The sequence below is a fragment of the Vicugna pacos genome, chromosome 16, assembly GCF_048564905.1.
Source record: "Vicugna pacos chromosome 16, VicPac4, whole genome shotgun sequence".
Classification (NCBI taxonomy): Eukaryota; Metazoa; Chordata; class Mammalia; order Artiodactyla; family Camelidae; genus Vicugna; species Vicugna pacos.
In genome coordinates this window covers 34,476,209-34,494,666 of record NC_133002.1, presented here as the reverse complement: position 1 = coordinate 34,494,666, position 18,458 = coordinate 34,476,209, and the positions used below count along the sequence as shown (strand labels likewise).

The 18,458-nt window shown below is 50.4% G+C and overlaps 1 protein-coding gene and 1 non-coding gene across 2 annotated transcripts; one reads left to right on the top strand and one right to left on the bottom strand.

The window, feature by feature from the left end:
* Nucleotides 1–6,078: 6,078 nt before the first annotated feature.
* LOC116283857 (U11 spliceosomal RNA) lies at nucleotides 6,079–6,215 on the bottom strand. Its single transcript, XR_004193555.1, has one exon. It is a non-coding gene; the product is annotated as a U11 spliceosomal RNA (small nuclear RNA).
* A 3,820-nt stretch (nucleotides 6,216–10,035) lies between these two features.
* On the top strand, nucleotides 10,036–18,181 carry LOC102534209 (transcription factor CP2-like protein 1). The gene is made up of 15 exons (XM_006214314.4): nucleotides 10,036–10,118; nucleotides 10,610–10,761; nucleotides 10,899–10,963; nucleotides 11,719–11,824; nucleotides 11,933–12,039; nucleotides 14,023–14,175; nucleotides 14,398–14,508; nucleotides 15,004–15,101; nucleotides 15,295–15,349; nucleotides 15,595–15,688; nucleotides 16,013–16,103; nucleotides 16,378–16,460; nucleotides 16,981–17,126; nucleotides 17,252–17,303; nucleotides 17,898–18,181. The coding sequence occupies exons 1-15, from the start codon at nucleotides 10,036–10,038 to the stop codon at nucleotides 17,933–17,935; spliced, it is 1,434 nt and encodes a 477-aa protein (XP_006214376.3). The 3' UTR covers nucleotides 17,936–18,181.
* The last annotated feature ends 277 nt before the right edge of the window (nucleotides 18,182–18,458 follow it).

Below are 18,458 nucleotides of genomic sequence, written 5' to 3'. Positions count from 1 at the left end.
CTCGCCGCTATGCAAATCAGCTTCTCAGCTATTGGCTGCCGCGGTGGCCAGGAGGGCAAGCTGGGCGGAGCCTGGAGGGGCTCGACAAGATGGGGAGGGGTTTGGAGGGTAAAGAAGTGGAGGGGGCATTTTTACCCTGAAAAACCCGGAATTAGGGTGGGTTCCGTGACAAGGTTGAAAGACGGCTCGGGAGATCGTATTAGAGTCTGGATGGGGTTTCAGGGAATAGAAATAGGTTGGCTCTCCAAAAGGATAGCCGAGAGTGAGATGAAGGTAGGACTTCCTGATAGCGAAGCCGAAAAAGGATGGCGACCCTTCTGCCCCATTAACTGGATGCCTCTCTGCCCTGGAGACACTGTCTCCAAATATACACGTGCTTGGACTATGAGGTAGGGGTTCCCTCAGCAGAGAATGGACAACTTAACATCATGTATCAAAGGCTAGGCCTGTCCTGGAAAGCAAGACAACTATACTGCTTTCCAGTCTTGTTGTCCGGACTTCAGCATAGAATAGGTCTCAGTCCCCACACTTAAGGTCCCCAAACCTCTCCAAGACACGCCCCCCTCCTAAACAGCCTACCACAAATGGAGTTAGATGGGGGTGGGGTGGGGTGGATAAGGAGTGGTGAGAGGAAGAAAGTACTTACTCTCCAAATCGTCCCCTGCCACTTGGTCTAAATCTACCTCTTCTAATGCATGTCGCTTTACCTGCCATTTTCCCAAGTTGTCCTCCCTCAACTCCTGCCGCTTCTAGCCCTGACCAAAAGGTCTAGCTTCATCCCTTGGCCTATTCAAGAAAATGGAGGTAGGTTGGAGGTTGAGAGCATCTTTCCCTGCCTGGGTGTGGGTGGAGAGGCTTCTTGATCTAAGCCTCCCTCTTCATCTGTTTTGGGTGATGAGATGGGGGTTGGGTAGTGCCCAAGGGGGTCTTGCCTTTATGCCAGCCCCCGAGGAGAGGCTGACCCCTGTGTCTCCCCTCCCTGCCCACCCATGCACTTGGCGGTTCATGCAATCTCTCTCCTCCTGAGGATGAGCTCACCATTAGAGCACTGCTCAGGTTACTGTGTCCAGGAATAGAGATTTATTTGCCAGTGGCAGAAGTAGGACAAGGGCAGCTGTGAGGGTTTGTGGTTGTGGGGGCTTGGTCCCTTCCCCCTCCAGACCCACCCACTGCAGCTGCAGACTCTCCAGAGTGCTAGCTTTCCTGAAATGAGGACTAATGCCAACTAGCTAGTGCTAGCTAGTTGGCATTAGCCCTCAAACCAGTCTCCCCAAAGGCCGGTTCATTACCAGCCTGCTCCTAATCCCCTCTGAGGGCCACCCTCCTCCCTCTTGCCCAGCCCAGGTCAGCCCAACAACCCCTCCCTAGGCAACTCAGGAATGTTTGGAGCACCCTGAGATGGGGTCATCAGGCTCCTGTCTCTCCTGGGCTGGAGCGAACAGGGGCTTCTTCTGTGTTTACAGACCTCCTAAGGGGAGGTACCCCTGTTTCCCTCCAAAGAGCAGGTTCTTTAGGGGCCAGTGCCTGTATAGTCACTAATTCACTGGACGTTGGGTAGGTAACTTTTGAAGCCTTGATTTCTTCATCACTAAAATTAACGAGATAGTGTAGTACACCACTTAGCCCCTTGGAAAGTTCATTTTCTTCTTTCCTTTCTTCTGGGAGATTTGTCCCTTCCAAGATCTTTTTCTTTTCTTTTTTGTGGGGGGATGGGACAGGGAGGAGGTAATTAGGTTTACTTATTTAGTTGTTTATATATTCTTTTAATGGAGGTACTAGGGATTGAACCCAGGGCCTCATTCATGCTAAGCTTGCAGTCTACCACTGAGACTGCATATAACCTCTCCCTCCACCAAGACCATTTTCTGAGGCAGAGGGAAGAAACAGCTTCCTTCCCTTACTTTCTTCAGCTGTTTGGAGCCTGTTATTTCATGCAGGAACTGACTCAGAAGGAGCCTCTGACTAGACATGGGAAAGAATTCCCAGGGGGAATCAGTGGTACTGGGGACCAAGGAAAGCCAGGGAAGTCGGTGGGCCCTGGGGTCTTGGGCATTAGAAGCCTGAGATGGGGCAGGGCTGGGTCCCATGACCTCTGGCTGTCCTTTCTGGCCTGCAGCCTTCGTGTTTCAGACCTGTCTTTCATGAACTAAGTCTGAGTCATTGTCTCAATGCCGACAACTCCCACTGCAGTGGTTCAGGGATGGAGCAGGAGCAACTGGGCAAGCTTCCCTTGGAGGAGGACAAACACTAACTCATCTTAGATTTGGAGGGCAGAAATGAGGCGTGGGCAGAGCAAGGGTCGAGGTGCTGCAGGAGGATGAGTGGCAGTCACTCTCAGAAGGGCTCCCAGACTGGAAGTCGTAATAGAGCTACGAGGGGGCCTCTTACTAGGACAGTTGAGTGAGTGAGTGTGGGCAGGGCTCTCGGGAACCTGGGGACAGAGGGATGGACCAGATGACTCCAAATCTGCCTATGGTACAATGCCCAGCACATTAAGAGAGCTTGGTCCTCATTCCTGGTTTGCCCTTTTTCCTTGTTCTGTGACCTTGGGCAGAGAGCTGTCCATCTCTGGAGGGTCTTTGGTCTTCTATTCAGATTGGCAGAATTGGACTATATTAGTTTGAAACAGAAGTTGGATTAAATGCGGGCAATAATTGTATATCTCTTAGTGTTCTCTCGAGGATTGAATGAGTCGATATATATATAAAGAGCTGGACATATTAAGGACATGATGAATAGTTATTACTATTTAATTTTTTAAAATTTAAGGACTCTTAATCTTAGTCTTGGAGATGAGTTTCAGGGAGTTCATGAAATCCTTGAAGATATATAAAATTTTGGAGAATAAGCATTTTCTAGGGGAAAATTCACAGCATTCACCTGCTCCTCAGAGAATCTAAGATCCCCAAAAGATTAAAAACCACTGGTCTGAATAACCCCAGGGCCCCTCCACCCCAAAGGGTTGATTCTCTGATGTGAGGGATTGCTTCCTCCCTAAGGACTGACCTATTTTCTCCCATAAGCACCTTCACTTCAAGCCCCTCCCTGCTGTGGCCTCTGCCCCTATGCGTTGCCAAGAACAGCCCAAGCCAAACACATGAGTAGCTGGCCTTTTCTTCCAGCTTTAGAACTGGGGCTCCTAGGGCAGAGGAGTTTGTTATGGTTGAGGCTAAGTCTGGGTTCTCATTTCCCAGCTGGGGAGAGAGAGAGGGCCCAGGCTCAGCTGAGCCGGGGATGCAGAGAACACAGTGAGAGGCCTGGCCTGGCCTGGTCTCCCCTACCTCCCCTTGCCAGCCCACCCAGGCCCCAGAGGTAGATACCACTCCAGTGAGCTAAGGCCCATGGCAGGCATCAGTAATTATGATTTTATGGAAATATAGAAGGCTCTTACGCAAGTGCCTGACACACTTCCCGGCTGTGGCATCTGGGACAGCCAGGTCCCCAGGGGCTGGAGGAGGGCCCCTCCACCCCCTGCTGCCACCAACCTCAGGACACTGGCATAGAGCCGCCCTCCCACTCCCTGTGGCATTGTCCCTAACACGTCCTGGGTGAGCTGTTCCCTCTCTCTGTGCCCTAGGCTCCCTGGAGGGGAACAACATGGGCTCCAGTGTCTACAACCCCTCCCCCCACCCCCACCCCCACCAAGCCAAGGCCGCCCAGAAGACCTGTTCTCATGGGTGGGGGCTACTGGTGTTGGGGATGTTTCCCTCTCCTCCATGAGGAAAGCTCCTCTTTCCAAGAAGCTGTTCTCTTCTATTCTGTTTCTTTTCTCCTTGAGGCCGTAGACAGGGCTGACAGCAGCCTGTGTATGTGTGTGTAGGGGGGTAGGTCATAGGCCCTGGCTGCCCCTCCCCAGGCTCTATGCCCGTTTGCCCACTCTCACTTCCTATATCTCAAATAGCATCCGAAGCCACTGCTATCTTTCTCTAGTCCATTCCCTGTACCCACCCACAAAGAGTCTGTTACCAAGGTAACAGAAATGGCATTACTTTGGGGTGAGCAAGGAAGTGGAGCCCAGTGGATGGCGCAGGGCTGTTAGGGGTTAGAATTTTGGAAATATGAGCACTGAGAGCCCCCAGATTCTTAAAAGTGGATATTTCCATGCAGAGGGACCCTGGGCACAGACTAGGGTGCAGGGTGCTGCTTAGAGCTGGCGGAAAAGAGGGAGGATGAAGTCTGGAAGCAACTGGATCTGGGTGTTCTGGAGAAGGTGAATCTGGCTTACTCAATGGCAGAAGCAGGAGGGTAGTGATGCCAAGGAGATGTTACGGCAAGGAGAGTGGAATGCCTTTAATTCCTCCCTTGGGGTTCAGCTTGTTAACTCCTCCTGGGGAGAGGTTTTCTGGCTGGGAGAGTCTTGACCCAGTTGAAGCAGCAGCTGGGGAACCTGGGGGCAGCCTGGGCCCACAGCGCCCCCTGCAGACTACACAGAGAGCAGCACTGGATGTCTTCCTGTTGGGGTGGGGGGTGTAGTCCGGGCCTTGGAGGGTCTACATTTGAGATGTCTAAACTGTGAGGTCCTACTAAATGTCTAGAGAGGTTCTGGGCACCAGGGGTGCCTGATTCCTGCGTTTGAGGCCCTCCTGTAAATCCTGACCCAGAGAGGGTCTCTCTGAGCAGACTTGGGTGTAGGGAACAGTGGGGACAGAGGAGTGCTACAAACTGAGTGACACAGGCCATCTAGAGGCCTGGAAGGCAGAGAGGCCAGAGTATCCCAGGCAGAGGGAACAGCCTGGGCCAAGGCTCAGAAGAGTGAAACAGAACAGCCTGGTCTGGCAGCTGCAGGTAAGCAAGGGAGAGAAGGAGTGGTGAGAGGGAAAGGCAGAAATAAGTGGACAAACGGCCTTGGATACTGGGCCAGGAAGATGGGTTTTCCTGCACAAAGGAGCTTCTCAGACGCACTCACTGGGGCCCAGGTAAGTAATCCAGGTGAACCATGGAGGTATGGGGGGTGGGGTGGGGGTGCGGATAGGCAAAGTGTTTCACTCAGAACCTGAACGGAACTTAAAGGGGGGAGGGTATAGCTCAAGTGGTAGAGTGTATGCTTAGCATACACAAGGTCCTGGGTTCAATCTCCAGTACCTCCTCTAAAAATAAATAAATAAGTAAACCTAACTGCCCCCAACCAAGGAAAAAAAAAAAGAACTTGAAGAGAATTTAAAGACATGGCTCTATATTAAATGTGCAAGACTTGCTTTTGACTCCAAGAATTTTCATGTTAGTTTTCCTACAAAAAATGATTTTAAGCACTAACCATTGTATGCCACCGATGCCCTGGAAGATGGACCCTGGTTCCCCAGGAGTTTCCACAGCACAGCTTGAGAATGGCTCTGAGAGTGATGGGGGGGCCGTGGGCTTCTCCACGGAGGAGTGGTACAGTCATTCCTGTGTCTTAGGGAGATCCTTCTGGCTTTCAAGGGTGGCAAAATAGAAACAGAGAGCTAGAAAGGTGGGGTCTTAGGGTCCTCTGGCCAAAGGCTTCACTGTGAGGATGGCCTAGAAGCAGTACTGTGTCTTGGTCTGGATGATTGGCAGGGGTGCAGGGCACTGAGGCTCCAGCCCACTCTCACTAGCTGATAACCTTGGACACATTGCACACCTGTTTCCTGGACTGTAATGGGGGAACTTCTCCCTCGTAGGGTGGTGGTAACGTGCAGTGGGACCTGGAGGATGGCACAGCCTTAAATCCTCAGGGCAAGCTGCTTCCCTTGCCTACAATGCCTTTCTCTCCCTCCTGCAGCTTTCACCACGTGCTGCTCATCCCAAGGGAACGCCCAAGTCAGAGCCACACCCAAGGAGACAAAAATCCTGTTTCCTGCCCCTTCTGCTGTCTTCAGTCCCTCCACCATCATCTAGCAAAACCCCAGCAGCCCAGCCACTGTCAATCATATTACTCATCCTCAGGGCTCACAGCCCAGGAGAGGAACAGAAAGTATTTTGTCCCCTTTTTGCAGCTGGAGAGGCTGAAAGCTCAGGAAGGCCAGAGGTCACTGCCTTCATTGGAATTCAGGTTCTGGGTTCTGATACTTCTTTGAGAGCTTTTTTTTTTTTTAGCCCTTTTATTTTAGACCTATAAGTAAGGATGCCAAGACCAACAATCACCAGCTGCCCAAATACCAAAAAATCATGCTTCCAAAATCTCTTAATGTCAAGTTTGCATGAGGAGCAATCAAGCTGCCCTACGTGGTGTGCCACTCATGACAGAAGCCCATGAGGAACACTTCCCCATCAGCCCTTCTTTCTTTGGGGAACAGGTAGTAGACCTCATTCTCCAGCTCTCCAGGTTGGAATGTTGCCTGGATATTCATTTTAGTTCCAGTCACATTTATCAGGCAGAATATAGGGGCATGATACAGTCATTAGGAGGAAGGCCTGAGTTCAAACACTTAGCTGTGTGACCTTGAGATAGCTTCTTAACCTCCCTGAGCCTCAGTTTCCTCATCTGTATAATGGGGCATGATAATAGAATAATAGAAAAAAATAACATTTACCTTAGAAGGTGGACTGAAAAGCACTCTGAAGTCATACTGGGCACGAAAGAACTCTTTATTAAGTAAGCAGACCCTCTACTCTTACAGGTGTTATAGACATAAATCTATACTTTTAAGTGTTAAATAAATAAACCTGTATGATATACAAGGCTCTGGGGATACATAGAGAAAAAGATACCTTCATTTACTAAGGCATCAGTATCTCATTCAGTTTTCACTGTAGCCCTATTGAGTAGAGGCTCTCATTATCCCCCTTTTATAGTTGCACCGTGAAACTCAGAAAGGTTAAGTTACTTACCCAAAGCCACACAGCTGTGCCGGCACTAAGAGTCTATCTCGAGAAACATACTTTTAACCCCAACATTAACATACCTCTTGGTCCCTACCCTCAAGGGGCTTCTACTTTGATGGGAAATCAGACATTAGACAAAGTACACAAAGAGTCAACTGCCCATCGGATAACTGCTATGAAGGAATTTGGTGAAGGGCAGATACAGGACATAAGGAACATAAATGCGAGCTGGCTGAGCTGGAGGGAGGGTTTTAAGGAAGCAGTAAGTTTGAAGTGTGAACAGAGTACCTTTCCAAGGTGAGACATATTGGTGGTGGAGAGGGACTCTCAGGAATAAAGGACTGAGGGGTTTAGAGCCCAATCCTTTAGGCCAGTGTTCTGTTGAACTCTAGGGGGCGCTGTTTAACATGATGCCCTGTGGAGCTGTGCGCCCAGGGGCCTCAGAGACAGCTTGCTGGGAAAAGGCACCACCCTCCTGGGGTAGGGGCATTTGTGTACACAGACACACAGACCACACAGGTATTGCCGCATGGTGGTGTCTGCTCCGTGTGTGTATGTGTCTGAAAAATCGTGTTCTCATTCTTTTTAAAAATCATTTCAGTGCCCAAACTTTTGACCGCTAGTGTAGGGGTAGCAGGGGTGCCTGAGCCCTGGAGAGGGCAGGATTCCATCCACCTAGGTACCCTGCCCTAGGTCCCACACACTAGTATGAAGGAGGGAGAGAGAACATGGTCCATAGTAGGTACACAATAGCATTTTGCTGAATGAATGCATGAGGAACCCTTCGCTCAGCCCCTCTTTCTCTGAAGCAGCAGTAGACCTCACTCTCCAGCTCTCCAGATTACAGAGTTGCCTGGCATAGAAAACAAAACAACATACTGCATTTTGATTAGGGGAGAAGGACACTGAGTTGTTATTTCTCAATGATTTTCACAGTTAAATAGTTATTTCCTTGGCTTAGGGAAACGCAAAGAGTTTTATTAGGATCAAGTTATGCCATGGCCTAGAAAATGATAGAGATTTTTGGGTAAGAAAAAGTCCATTAAAAAAAAAACAAACCTGCCCGAAAGAATAATTCCTGAAATTGTCTGTGTGTGGGGAAGTTTCTGGGACAGTCAGATCTGTACCCCCAGAATTAAGCTGTGGTGGGAACACCAGGGTCCTTGGTGGTGTCCCTCCCTACCCCAAGGGGAGCTCCTGAAGATTAAGCCCTGGGATACGATGAACTCCACAGAATTTTCTTGGATCCTCACTGCCAAACTGAGTGGGAGGGAGGCCTTGCTCCCATTTTCCAGATGAGGAAAGTGGGTTCAGAAATGTACCCCTGCCTCATGGAGGCCCTGGACCACCCAGAGCCTGAAACTCCTCTGAGAGTAGGGGGCCTGGACCAGGTTTCCTATGGTCTCTCTCTGGGCCTAAGGATGGGCTTTTCAGATCCTGTGCTGTGCTGGCCCAGGAGGCAAAGTGAAAGAGAAAGAGTGGGGTCATGGGAACTGGGAGGAACCAGGCCCTATTTGCCTCAAGCCCCACTTTTTTCTGTAGAGAGAGCTGTGGAAAACCAGGAACTGGCCTAGTAACATCTCTTTGAAGACAGAGGCTCAGAGACTCTGAAATGGGTGGAAGGAGGCAGTAGCAGGTAGAGTAGGGTGGAGGTGGCACTCAGAGGGCAACGGGGAGGATACAGACAGCTTTAGATGGAGGGGACTGGGTTATAGAGCTGGAGTCCCACTCCCTTGACCGGCTCCTGGTGGTGTTCTTGAAGGGGGCCCACACCAGCCTCTACCTTTTCTACCTCCACTCTCCATAACAATCCTCCCCCAAACACCGCCCTCCCCAACCCCCCCTGCCAGCTCATCCCCTCTGCCCGACCTGCCCCTGCTCCCCGCAGGCTGGGGCCAACCCAGACCCCGCCTACTTCCCTTCTCCTGACCTTCCTGGGATTGTGCTTTGTTCAACCTTGGAGGGTCCTATGGGGGGGTCTCTTGGCCTTGAATCCAACTTTGGGCAGTGGGTGGGCTCTTGAAGTCTTGGGGATCTTATTTTGGGGAACTTGGGGACTCAGGCTTCTTTGGCCCTCATTCGCAGGAATGTTCCTATCCCCTTTTTCTCCTTTTGTCTGGCTTCATGGGAGAAGAACGTATGTACGGGACTAAGGGCCAGGTATCTGGACGTGCCCTGCCATGTGTGTGTGTGTGTGTGTGTGTGTGTGTGTGTGTGTGTGTGTTTAGGACATACTCTGGTTTTCCCTCTTCCCCCAGGGAGGCCCCCCAGAATCACAAAGCCTGGATAGGTAGGGTCACATGAGGCCAGGCCACATCTTTAGAGCACAGTTTGGTATCTGTTTATACCAAACACAATAGTTGGGGGGGGGTGTGCAGGGAGCTGGGGCTGACTGTGTACAGTGACAACAGGGGCTGAGCCTGGCGGAGGAAGCCATCCCCCAGGCAGGCTGTATTTGTCCATAAACACAGTCCACTCCAGGCCCCAGGGCAGAGGAGGGGGCCATGAAAGCAGCCCAGCTAGAGTTCCTCTCCTTCCACCTCCCTGGGAGGCGGCACTCCCAGGCACACACACCCTTGTCCTCACAGGCACTCTCCCCCACTCTCCGAGTTGTTTCCACAGCAAGATGGACTATGTTCTGTAAACTTCAATCCCCTAGCCAGGTAGCCCCCAGTGACAGGACAGATGTCTGGCCATCACTGCACCTGTGTGTATGTGGCGGGGAGGGTTAGAGGGGAGGGGAGAGGCCAGGGGGAGCAAAGCCCCTTTGTAGGTCCATGTGATGCAGCTTGTCCTGTCCCCTGGAGTGGTCAGGCTCCTGCCATGCAGTCATGTGAGGGGTCCAGCCTGTGGTCTCTGGGACTTTACATTGCTCATGGTTCTGGGGCCCATCATTTAGTCTGAAGGTGCCCCCTCATTGTTCCTGGGCCTGTTGGGTAATGGAGGGGGACGTGGATGTCCATCCCTGTGACTTTGTTTTGCTGCACCACCATGTCCCCTTAGAGTTAATGATTGGTGGGAGCCCTGGGGACATCCGATCTTGATTCCCCCCAAATTGGGCCTCCTGATAGGTCCTGAGTTTCCTAGAGCCCTGGCTGCTCAGCCAATAAGAGGCCGAGGGCTTTCCCCCACCCTTTTGTGGGTATATTTTTGTGTATAAACCCTGCAGCCCCAGGTGGATGCAGTGGGTCCAGCCCAACCCAGTGCTGAGCTCTCTGCATGCGAAGCAGCTGGTCCTGCTCCCTTTCCAAGATGCTGTTTTGGCACAACCAACAAGAGCACCTGTGGCCCAGCCCTGGGGAACTGTACCCGGGGCCGCCAAGCAGCTTGCTCAGGTAAGGGTCAGATCCCCTTCCCCCAGTCCCCGAGAAAGCCCCTCGTCTGAGTTGTGATGGACATGGTAGGCTCATCTGTTTCAAGCCAAGGGTTATGGGCTTCCTGCTCCTGGGTTCCTTTAAGGGGTGATCAAATGTACTTGGGGTTTAGTGGGTCCTGGGACATCTCAAAACACCCCGACCATCCACCCACTCAGGACACTTGGGTCAGGCAATTACTGGGTGTCAGGCAAGACCTGAAGTTGCAAAACAAGTAATTGATGGCAGATATTTGCAAGTGTCTACTAGTACCTGGGATTTGCACCTTTTAAGGAAGAGCTCCTGGAGGCCAGAGGAGCTAGATGTGGACCCACCTCTTAGGCCCCTGCGGTGCCTGCAGTGGCAAACTGTGGACTCCCTGGTAGAGGGAGGATCTGGCAGAAAGAGTCAAAGCTTCTCAGGGGATGGGGTGGACAGGGCAGAAAGCCAGCAGTGCCTCCTTTCCCTGGCAGGGAGCCCTTGCCCTTGCCCTACCTGAAGCAGGAAGAGCTGCCCAGCATCCCCAGCGCAGAACCACCCTGCCCTGCGTTCCAGTATGTGCTCTGTGCAGCCACCTCGCCGGCTGTGAAGCAGCAGGAGGAGACCTTAACCTATTTGAACCAGGGTATGCTGGACCTGGGGAAAAGAAGGGGCTAGTGGGGCAGCAAGTTCGGGAGGCTGGGCCCAGGGTGGGCTAGGGGTGACAAGCACTACCTCTGCTTCTCAGAATGGGGCTCCACACATCCCCTTTATCTCTCCCAGGCCAGTCCTATGAGGTACGAATGCTCTGCAACACCAAGCTGGGCTATGCCACCCGGCTGCTAAAGGTAGGTGCATCCCCTCCCAGAACCGGCAAAGGCTGGGTATGATTGTCCATCTGGGCAGGAAGCCAGGGTCATCACTGTGGTGTCACTGTCAAGCAGAATCCTCTCAAGTGCACCTTTTAATTTGATCTTCACAACAGCTCAGTGGTGGGCAGGAATTGTTGAGGAAACAGGCACAGAGGGGTTGAGTATTTTCTCAAGAACACAGAGTCAGTAAGTAGCAGAACCAGAAATACATGTACATAGCATTATTCACATGCATGATTCCTTCTCTCTCTCTCTGTCTCAAAAAAAGTGTTTAGCTCTCATTCTTGGCCAGAAATTGTTCTATGAGCTAGAGATTCAGGGGCAAAGAGACAGATGTGGTTTCCTTCCTCAGGGGGCTTGCATTTTACTGAGTGAGACAAACATGTAATTATACAAATTATATGCAATTGCAAATTGATTTACAAATCACAAACTGATAAGTACTGCGAAGAGAACCAGGTAGAGTGACTAGAATGGGAAGGGATTAACTTCTCCATTTTACAGATGATGAAACTGAGGCTGTTTCTCTGGGTTAATTCCTCAGTTTCAAGCTTGTGAGTGGCAGGTGGGCATCTGGACACAGATCCAGTGATTCTAAGTCTTTATACCCCTGGGGGTGGGAAGAAAGGTGGGGGACAGGGCAGAATGGTTGGCCCTGGGGCAGGTGGGACCTGGTTCCCAAATGTCCAGGTGCCCTCTGACCTGTGAGCCGCGCCCTCCTGCGCCCGCAGAGTGTGGTGCGTGTGGTGTTCCACGACCGGCGCCTGCAGTACACGGAACAGCAGCAGCTGGATGGGTGGAGGTGGAGCCGGCCCGGGGACCGCATCCTGGACATAGGTGAACGGGGAGGGACTGGGGACCCTTTAGGGCTACTTTCTGTCTTAGAAGCCCTTGTGGATGAGGAGGGCTGAGACTCGCTCCCTGCCTGCCACCCTGTGCCTGCAGATGTGCCACTGTCTGTAGGAGTGATGGAACCCCAAGTGCTGCCCTCACAACTCAACACGGTGGAGTTTTACTGGGACCCGACCAAGAGGACCTCCCTCTTCCTGCAGGTGAGCTTGAAGCTGGGACAGGGAGGAGGCTGGAGGTCAGATGGGGGTGGCAGCATTCTGGTGTACTAGAAAAGTAAGGTGAGTTTGGGTAGGGGTGAGGGGACAATAAGAATGAATTACTTCCAGAAAGCACCTTGAGGAAAAAAGATGGATAAATGTTTATCAAATCTTACCATAGGGAAGGACTTATTAAACATTAAAGTAATGGAAGAAACTTTAAAATGGAGGACAGAATTTAGCTTCATAAAAAGTAACAGCCTGCAATACATAGGCAAAATGAAAAGGAGAATCAAATGGGAAAAATAGTTGCCACATTTGACATATAATATGATATTCAAAATATATAAAAAGTTCTCATATATCAGTAAGAAAAGATAGATGAACACTCAGGACAAAAATGGGCAAAGGATAGGAGCAATTTATAAAGAAGGATATAAATTGCCAATAAATGTAGACAGTTCAAACTAATAAACTCCAAATGCTAATTAAAATTACATATTTTTTTTTTGACTGGCAAAGACTTTTCAAAAACCACTATTGGTAAGGTTTGGAGAAAGAGACACCCTCATATCCTGAGAACACAAATTGGTGCACCCATTCTGTGGGTACGTGGCACTTCGGCAAATCTTACCGAATGTAATGTTCATACTCATTTACCCAGTAGTTCCACTTCAAGAAATCTATCCTATAGCTGTGTCTAATAAGTACACAAGGATATATTTACCAGCTATTCAAGCATCATTTCAAGCTATTCAGCATCATTTTGCATATTAAAAGATTTTTTAAAAATCCAAATGTCCATCAGAAGAGGACTGACTTTGAAATAAGTTTTAGTGCGGGTTTACAATGGAAACTGGGTAGCCATTAAAATGATGTCTCTGAGAAATATTTCATGACCAGAGAAACAGCTTTCTTATAAGGCAGAATACAAACCTGTATTTAACATTTGATTTCTATTTTGTACAAATAAAAGTGTGTGTATACACAAATTTTTTTCTTCTTGCCCAGAGAAAAGGTAGAAATAATACTTGAATGTTAACAGTACTATCTCTGAGAGGTGGAGTGATGGGAGATGCCTGTATTCTTCTTTATGCTTGTTCAATGTTCTCCGTATTTTCTGTGTTGAAAATATTTCCTTCTTATAATCAAACAATATTGTCAAAAGTCTCCTGTAAGCCCCTTTTTTGAGTGCCCACCATCGTCTAAGCATCAGGACTAGGAGCCGAACAGATGTGGCACCATTTCAGTTTCACCACTTCCTAGCACAGACCTTGCCCAGGTCACATAATCTCTGTGAGCCTTGGTTTCTCTCCCTTGAAGTTTGGACCTTTAGCTGTTCCTCTTATGATTGTGGTGGTGGGGTGGGGTATAGTGGGCGTGCCAGTCAGCAAGGCTTCTTGGAACAGACTGCTAGATATTAGCAAATGAAATACAGGACACTCAGTTAAATTTGAATTTTAGATAAAGGATTTTTTAGTGTATCTTCCATGTGATACTTGGGACATACTTAGACTAAAAAATTATTTGTTGCTTATCAGAAATTTAGATTTAACTGGGCATCCTGCATTTTAACTGGCAACCCTATCCTAGAATGGGCTGTATTGGCTCAGGTGTGAACAGGGAGAGCTTTCCCAGCAGAGGGCGCTAGGGAAAGCCATGAAGGTGTATTGGGGGCCATGATTAGGCTGGCTGGGTGGTTCAGTGGGTTCACTGATGGGACAGAGAGAACAGCCGTGCAGAAAGGCTTGACTTGGCTCTTGAAGGTGCTTGAACTTTGCTTCTCATCCCGTAACCTTGGGGAGCACTAGAGGATTTTGAATAAGGGAAAGAACCCAATAAAATTACACTTTAAGAATAGACACTGGTTGAGGAATGGAAAGTTGCCGCGATTAGCGGCTGACAGGTGACAGGCAGGTAACCAGTTTCAGGTGAAATCCCTTGCATGTGGATGGGACCTGGAGCCATCCTACTTTTCCATCTCAGGTTCACTGCATCAGCACTGAGTTCACTCCTCGGAAAAAAGGTGGAGAGAAAGGTGTCCCCTTCCGCCTCCAGATCGACACTTTCAAGCCCAGTGACAAGGAACTTCCGCCCGAGCACCTGCATTCGGCTGGCTGCCTCATCAAGGTGTTTAAGGTACAGGCCGCACGAGAGGCCCATTTCGCTCCCTCTCAGGGCTCTCACCCTGCCTTGCTGGCTGTGTGGATCTTGCTCTGCTTTGCTGTGGACCCTCAGCGTGCGGTCCCGTCTCTGGGACTATTTCCTTCTCTGTACACAGAGGGATGGATCTCTTTCCTAGAGCCCCCTCCTGTAACGTAAAGAGGGGGCTTCTAAGGTTTCCTTGTCACTCTCCTGCAGCCTAAAGGAGCTGACCGGAAACTGAAAACTGACCGGGAGAAGATTGAGAAACAGCCCTTGCATGAGAGAGACAAGTATCAGACTGCCTGTGAGAGCACAGTCTTCATGGAGGTGTGTGTGTGCTGGGTGACAGGGTGGGTGACGGGGTGGGAGGCGGTGCACAGACGGGAAGGTCTGGAGAAGAGACCCTCATAGTACAAATGGGTAAACTGGTCCTCAGGAGCTGTGACTACCCTAGGATCATCACAGGCCCCCACTCCCACCCCAACCCCGTGATTCCACCTGTTTCCTGCAAGCACAAATTGCATAGTCTGTTGCTCAAGACTTCCAGGAGCTGACTCTTTCCAGGCCACCTCACTTCTGCTCCCTCTGCCTGGAGCATCTCCCTTCCTGCTGTAGCTCCTCCAGGAAGCCTTTCCCACTCCCCTTGTAGACCTGCTGGCTAGTTCACTTTCTTCTTTGTGTGGAAATTCGGTCTAATTGTCGGGGACCAAGTTTGGCCCAAGGAGGCCCCTTGTCAGCTCCTAATAGATGGAGGAAGGTGAACCAAGAGCCACCACTGCCCCCAGAATGTCTAGGCTAACCTTGCTGTTTGTTTGCCCACAGTGTACACCATGGCCAGAGCCCAGTTTGGGGCCCCACCCGCCTCTGAGCCCTCTTGCTTTGACCTCCCCACACTCCTGCAAGCTCCTGTCCCCGGAAAGGTAAGGCAGGATCTCACCCCTTTGGGGTGAGAGTGAAGAGGAGAGCTCCTCAGCCCAGGCACTGAGGGAGGGGCAGTTCTGAGGGTGGAGCTGAGGCAGCTCCTGGGGTATCTGTGGGTGACAACGGGGAAGGGCTGGGGGCAGGAGGCTGGCTGCACTGCTCCACTGAGCCTGACTCTTCTGTTCCCCATAGGCTCTGCTCCTCACCACCATTCACCGTGGACACCTCGAGGGGCAGCCCAGCTCGGGTGAGTCTGCAACCCCTAACGAGTGTTCCAGCCTTCTCAGCAGTTTCATCTCTTTCCAGAATAGAGTGGCCCTGCCCCCTGGTGGACAGACGTGGCATGGCCACAGAGCACAAAATGGCACTTCCCAGGGCAGGATGGGCCTCCCTATCACTTGGGATCCCCAAGGGTAGGGGCTGTTTCCCTTCTGCCTTGTTCTTAGTCCGTGGGTCTACAGTGTTCCTTGAACTGCTCTCTTTGTGCCTCAGGATCTGAACCCTGGAGCTTCCATCCTAGAGACGCAGCAATGGTTGCATCTGCACCGGTTCTCCAACTATTGCCGGATGCTGGCCAATTTCACTGGTGAGGCTGGGGTCTGGTAGGGACTGTAGGGGACTGAGGGCAGGACATTTAGGCAGGAAGCCTGTCTCTGTCCTGGTTTGTTGTGTGCCCTTCAACTTTTATTTAGAACTGTGAGTTGGCAAGCACTACGCTTGCTAGGTTTTCAGAGAGGTTAAATAACTTGCCCAAGGACACAGAGCTGGCAAGTGGCAGTGGTGGGATTTGAGTCCAAGTCTGACTCCGATGTTTGGCCATACTAGGGCTATTTGTAGATGTTGTACTGTATCCCTTGCCGCCCTTTACCCCAGACCTCTTCATTTAATCTGGCCCTGTCTCACTCTGCAGGCACTGATCTGCTGAAGCTTACCCGCCAGGACCTTATCCAGATCTGTGGGGCTGCTGATGGGATCCGCCTTTTCAACACTCTTAGAGCCAGGTGCTGGGCACTGCCAACCAGGGTCCCCTTCCTACTGCAGTGGCACTTACCAACTCAGCTGGCAGTTGTGTATCACTCAGTTTCTAGGAATGGAGATCGAATTTTCTTATCTTCTCTCCTCCCAGGGTCCAGCGTTCATTAAATGCCTCAGAAAATGCTGGGTGGCCTCTCCCCCTAGAAACCTGGGAGAAGGCAGGGTCTCTCCCTGAGGGACGGGAGCTAAAACTGGGACCCGTCAGTTCAAGTATGAATGTAGACTATTTTCCTGGCCCAGGCCCATCCGTCACCGGCTGACCTTGTATGTTGCTCGGGAGGTCTCTAGGCAAGAGAACGAGGTTCCTAAGAACCCTGACTCAGGTGAGGTTCTGGCCTCTCCAGAAGACAAGAAACTCAGGTGGGGCTGCATGAAACCTCTTCCAGCCTGGGGAAGGGCGATGCTCCACCATTCCTGGAACCCAGGATGCTCTTGGCATTCCCATCTACCATGAGTATATTAGTCCTCTCCTTCCATGATGTCTCCCTGGGCTTACTTTTCCATGTTCCACACTCCCACCCCATCTGATTTTGTCATTAGTTTTAGTACATGGGATGAAAATACTATTATCCTGCCATTGAACTTGGGTTTCAATCATTCATATGGTGTCCCATCTCCTTGTTAAACTGTGGGTTCCCCTCAGCCTGAGGCCTCCCCAAATGTGAGGAATAGGAGTTGAAAATGAAGTGGATTTATAAGCCTTTCTCTTTCTTTACTCCTTCTCTCCACACCCCCATCCTCCCCATGAGGCTGCCATCTTGCCCTCTCCTTCTGGTTCTGGTTCAGAGGGATCTGAACCCCACCAACCACTGACCCCTGCCCCTGTGCTGCCCACATCCCCAGGCTTTTATCAAGAGATCTCTCTGGATGAACTCAGTGCTGTAGAACTCATGGGAAAATTGGCTGAGTTCCTGGCCCTCCCAGCCAATCAGATCCACCGTCTCTTCCACCAGGGCCCTGGGGGCATCCTCATTCTCCTCAGTGATCAGGTAAAAGGCCCCACAAAGGCCTGGATCACTCTTCCACCTCAGGCCCAGTCTCCTCCTCCCTGCCCTAGCTTATTCTGTTTGGCTCAAAGAACAGAATTGTCTTAGTAACGCTTTATCCCTTGCAGGTCATTCAGAATCTTAAGGATGAATCATACTTTGTGGCTGTGGTGAAGAAAGGTAGGGGTTTTAGAGGGAGAGGTGTGTCCGGCAAGCCCTAGAAAGGATAAGATTGTTTATATTGGCTCCTAAATGAGATTGAAAGATTCCATGAAGGTGTGTGTGTGGATGCTTTGTCCCAATCAAGGGGTAAGTATCTTCTGAATGCTAGCTTTGTGTCAGAGGGGATAGATTCATAAAAGACAGCTATTTACTGCTTAGGGAAAATGCAACTGAGTAAATGCATTCTCATGAGGGAAAAATACCCTAGTTTCTACATCAGGGAGTTTTATTAGCAGGAGAGGTAAGGACTCTGCTCTCCCCTCCCCACTATTGTAAGGGCAGGTGCTTGTTAGACACCACCTGGAGCAGAGCACTTCTGATCAGTTGGCTTGTGGCCTGGTTATTCAGATGCCTGCCCTCTGTCCCTCCCCTTTGCTGCGGTACCCAGGGAGGCTTCCTAAAGAGCTAGATTCACGGTGGGGCAGAAGACCACTTGGATGTGGCAGATGCACTACAAGCTGTTTGGAGGTTTGGGAGCAGCATAGTCATGGTCGTTGGGTTCCCACATCATCCCAGTGGTGCCCCCCACTTTTTTTTTTTAACTGCTTTCAGTGCAGAATCCAGATGGGTACTACCTGGTTCTGACCTAGGCCCAGGGATGCCCCACTGCAAGAGAAGACTGGTGCCAGCCTGGTTCTCTGGGGTCCTTGCTCACTAGAAGCCCTGTTCAAATCTTCGGCTGCTTCACCAGGCTCCAGGTGAAGTGCCAGATCGTGTATCCTACCCCTGGGAGGAGACAAGCAGCCCCTAGGCTCACATTTCTTTCTGCTCAGAAGCAACAGTTGTTGGAACCCTGGGGACACAAGGGTCTCACCTCCCAAACTGAGCTGAGCTGGCCAAGCCTGTGAGACAAAAAACCCAGTAATGTGGATAAGGGGCTTTTGCCCCAAGCTCTGCTGCTGAAGCAGAATGTGTTAATTCATGTTTATTTAAAATTTTATTCACCCACTTTTAAATTAAACATTAATTTAAAAGGAGATGTAATCTGACTTTTCTTTTTGTTAGTTTGGGCAAAAATTTAATCACTAAATCCTCCAAAAGATTATTCAACTATTACATTCTTCAGTTCTGGAGATTTGGGAATTACTACAGCTGTTCTTGAACAGTGAGGCT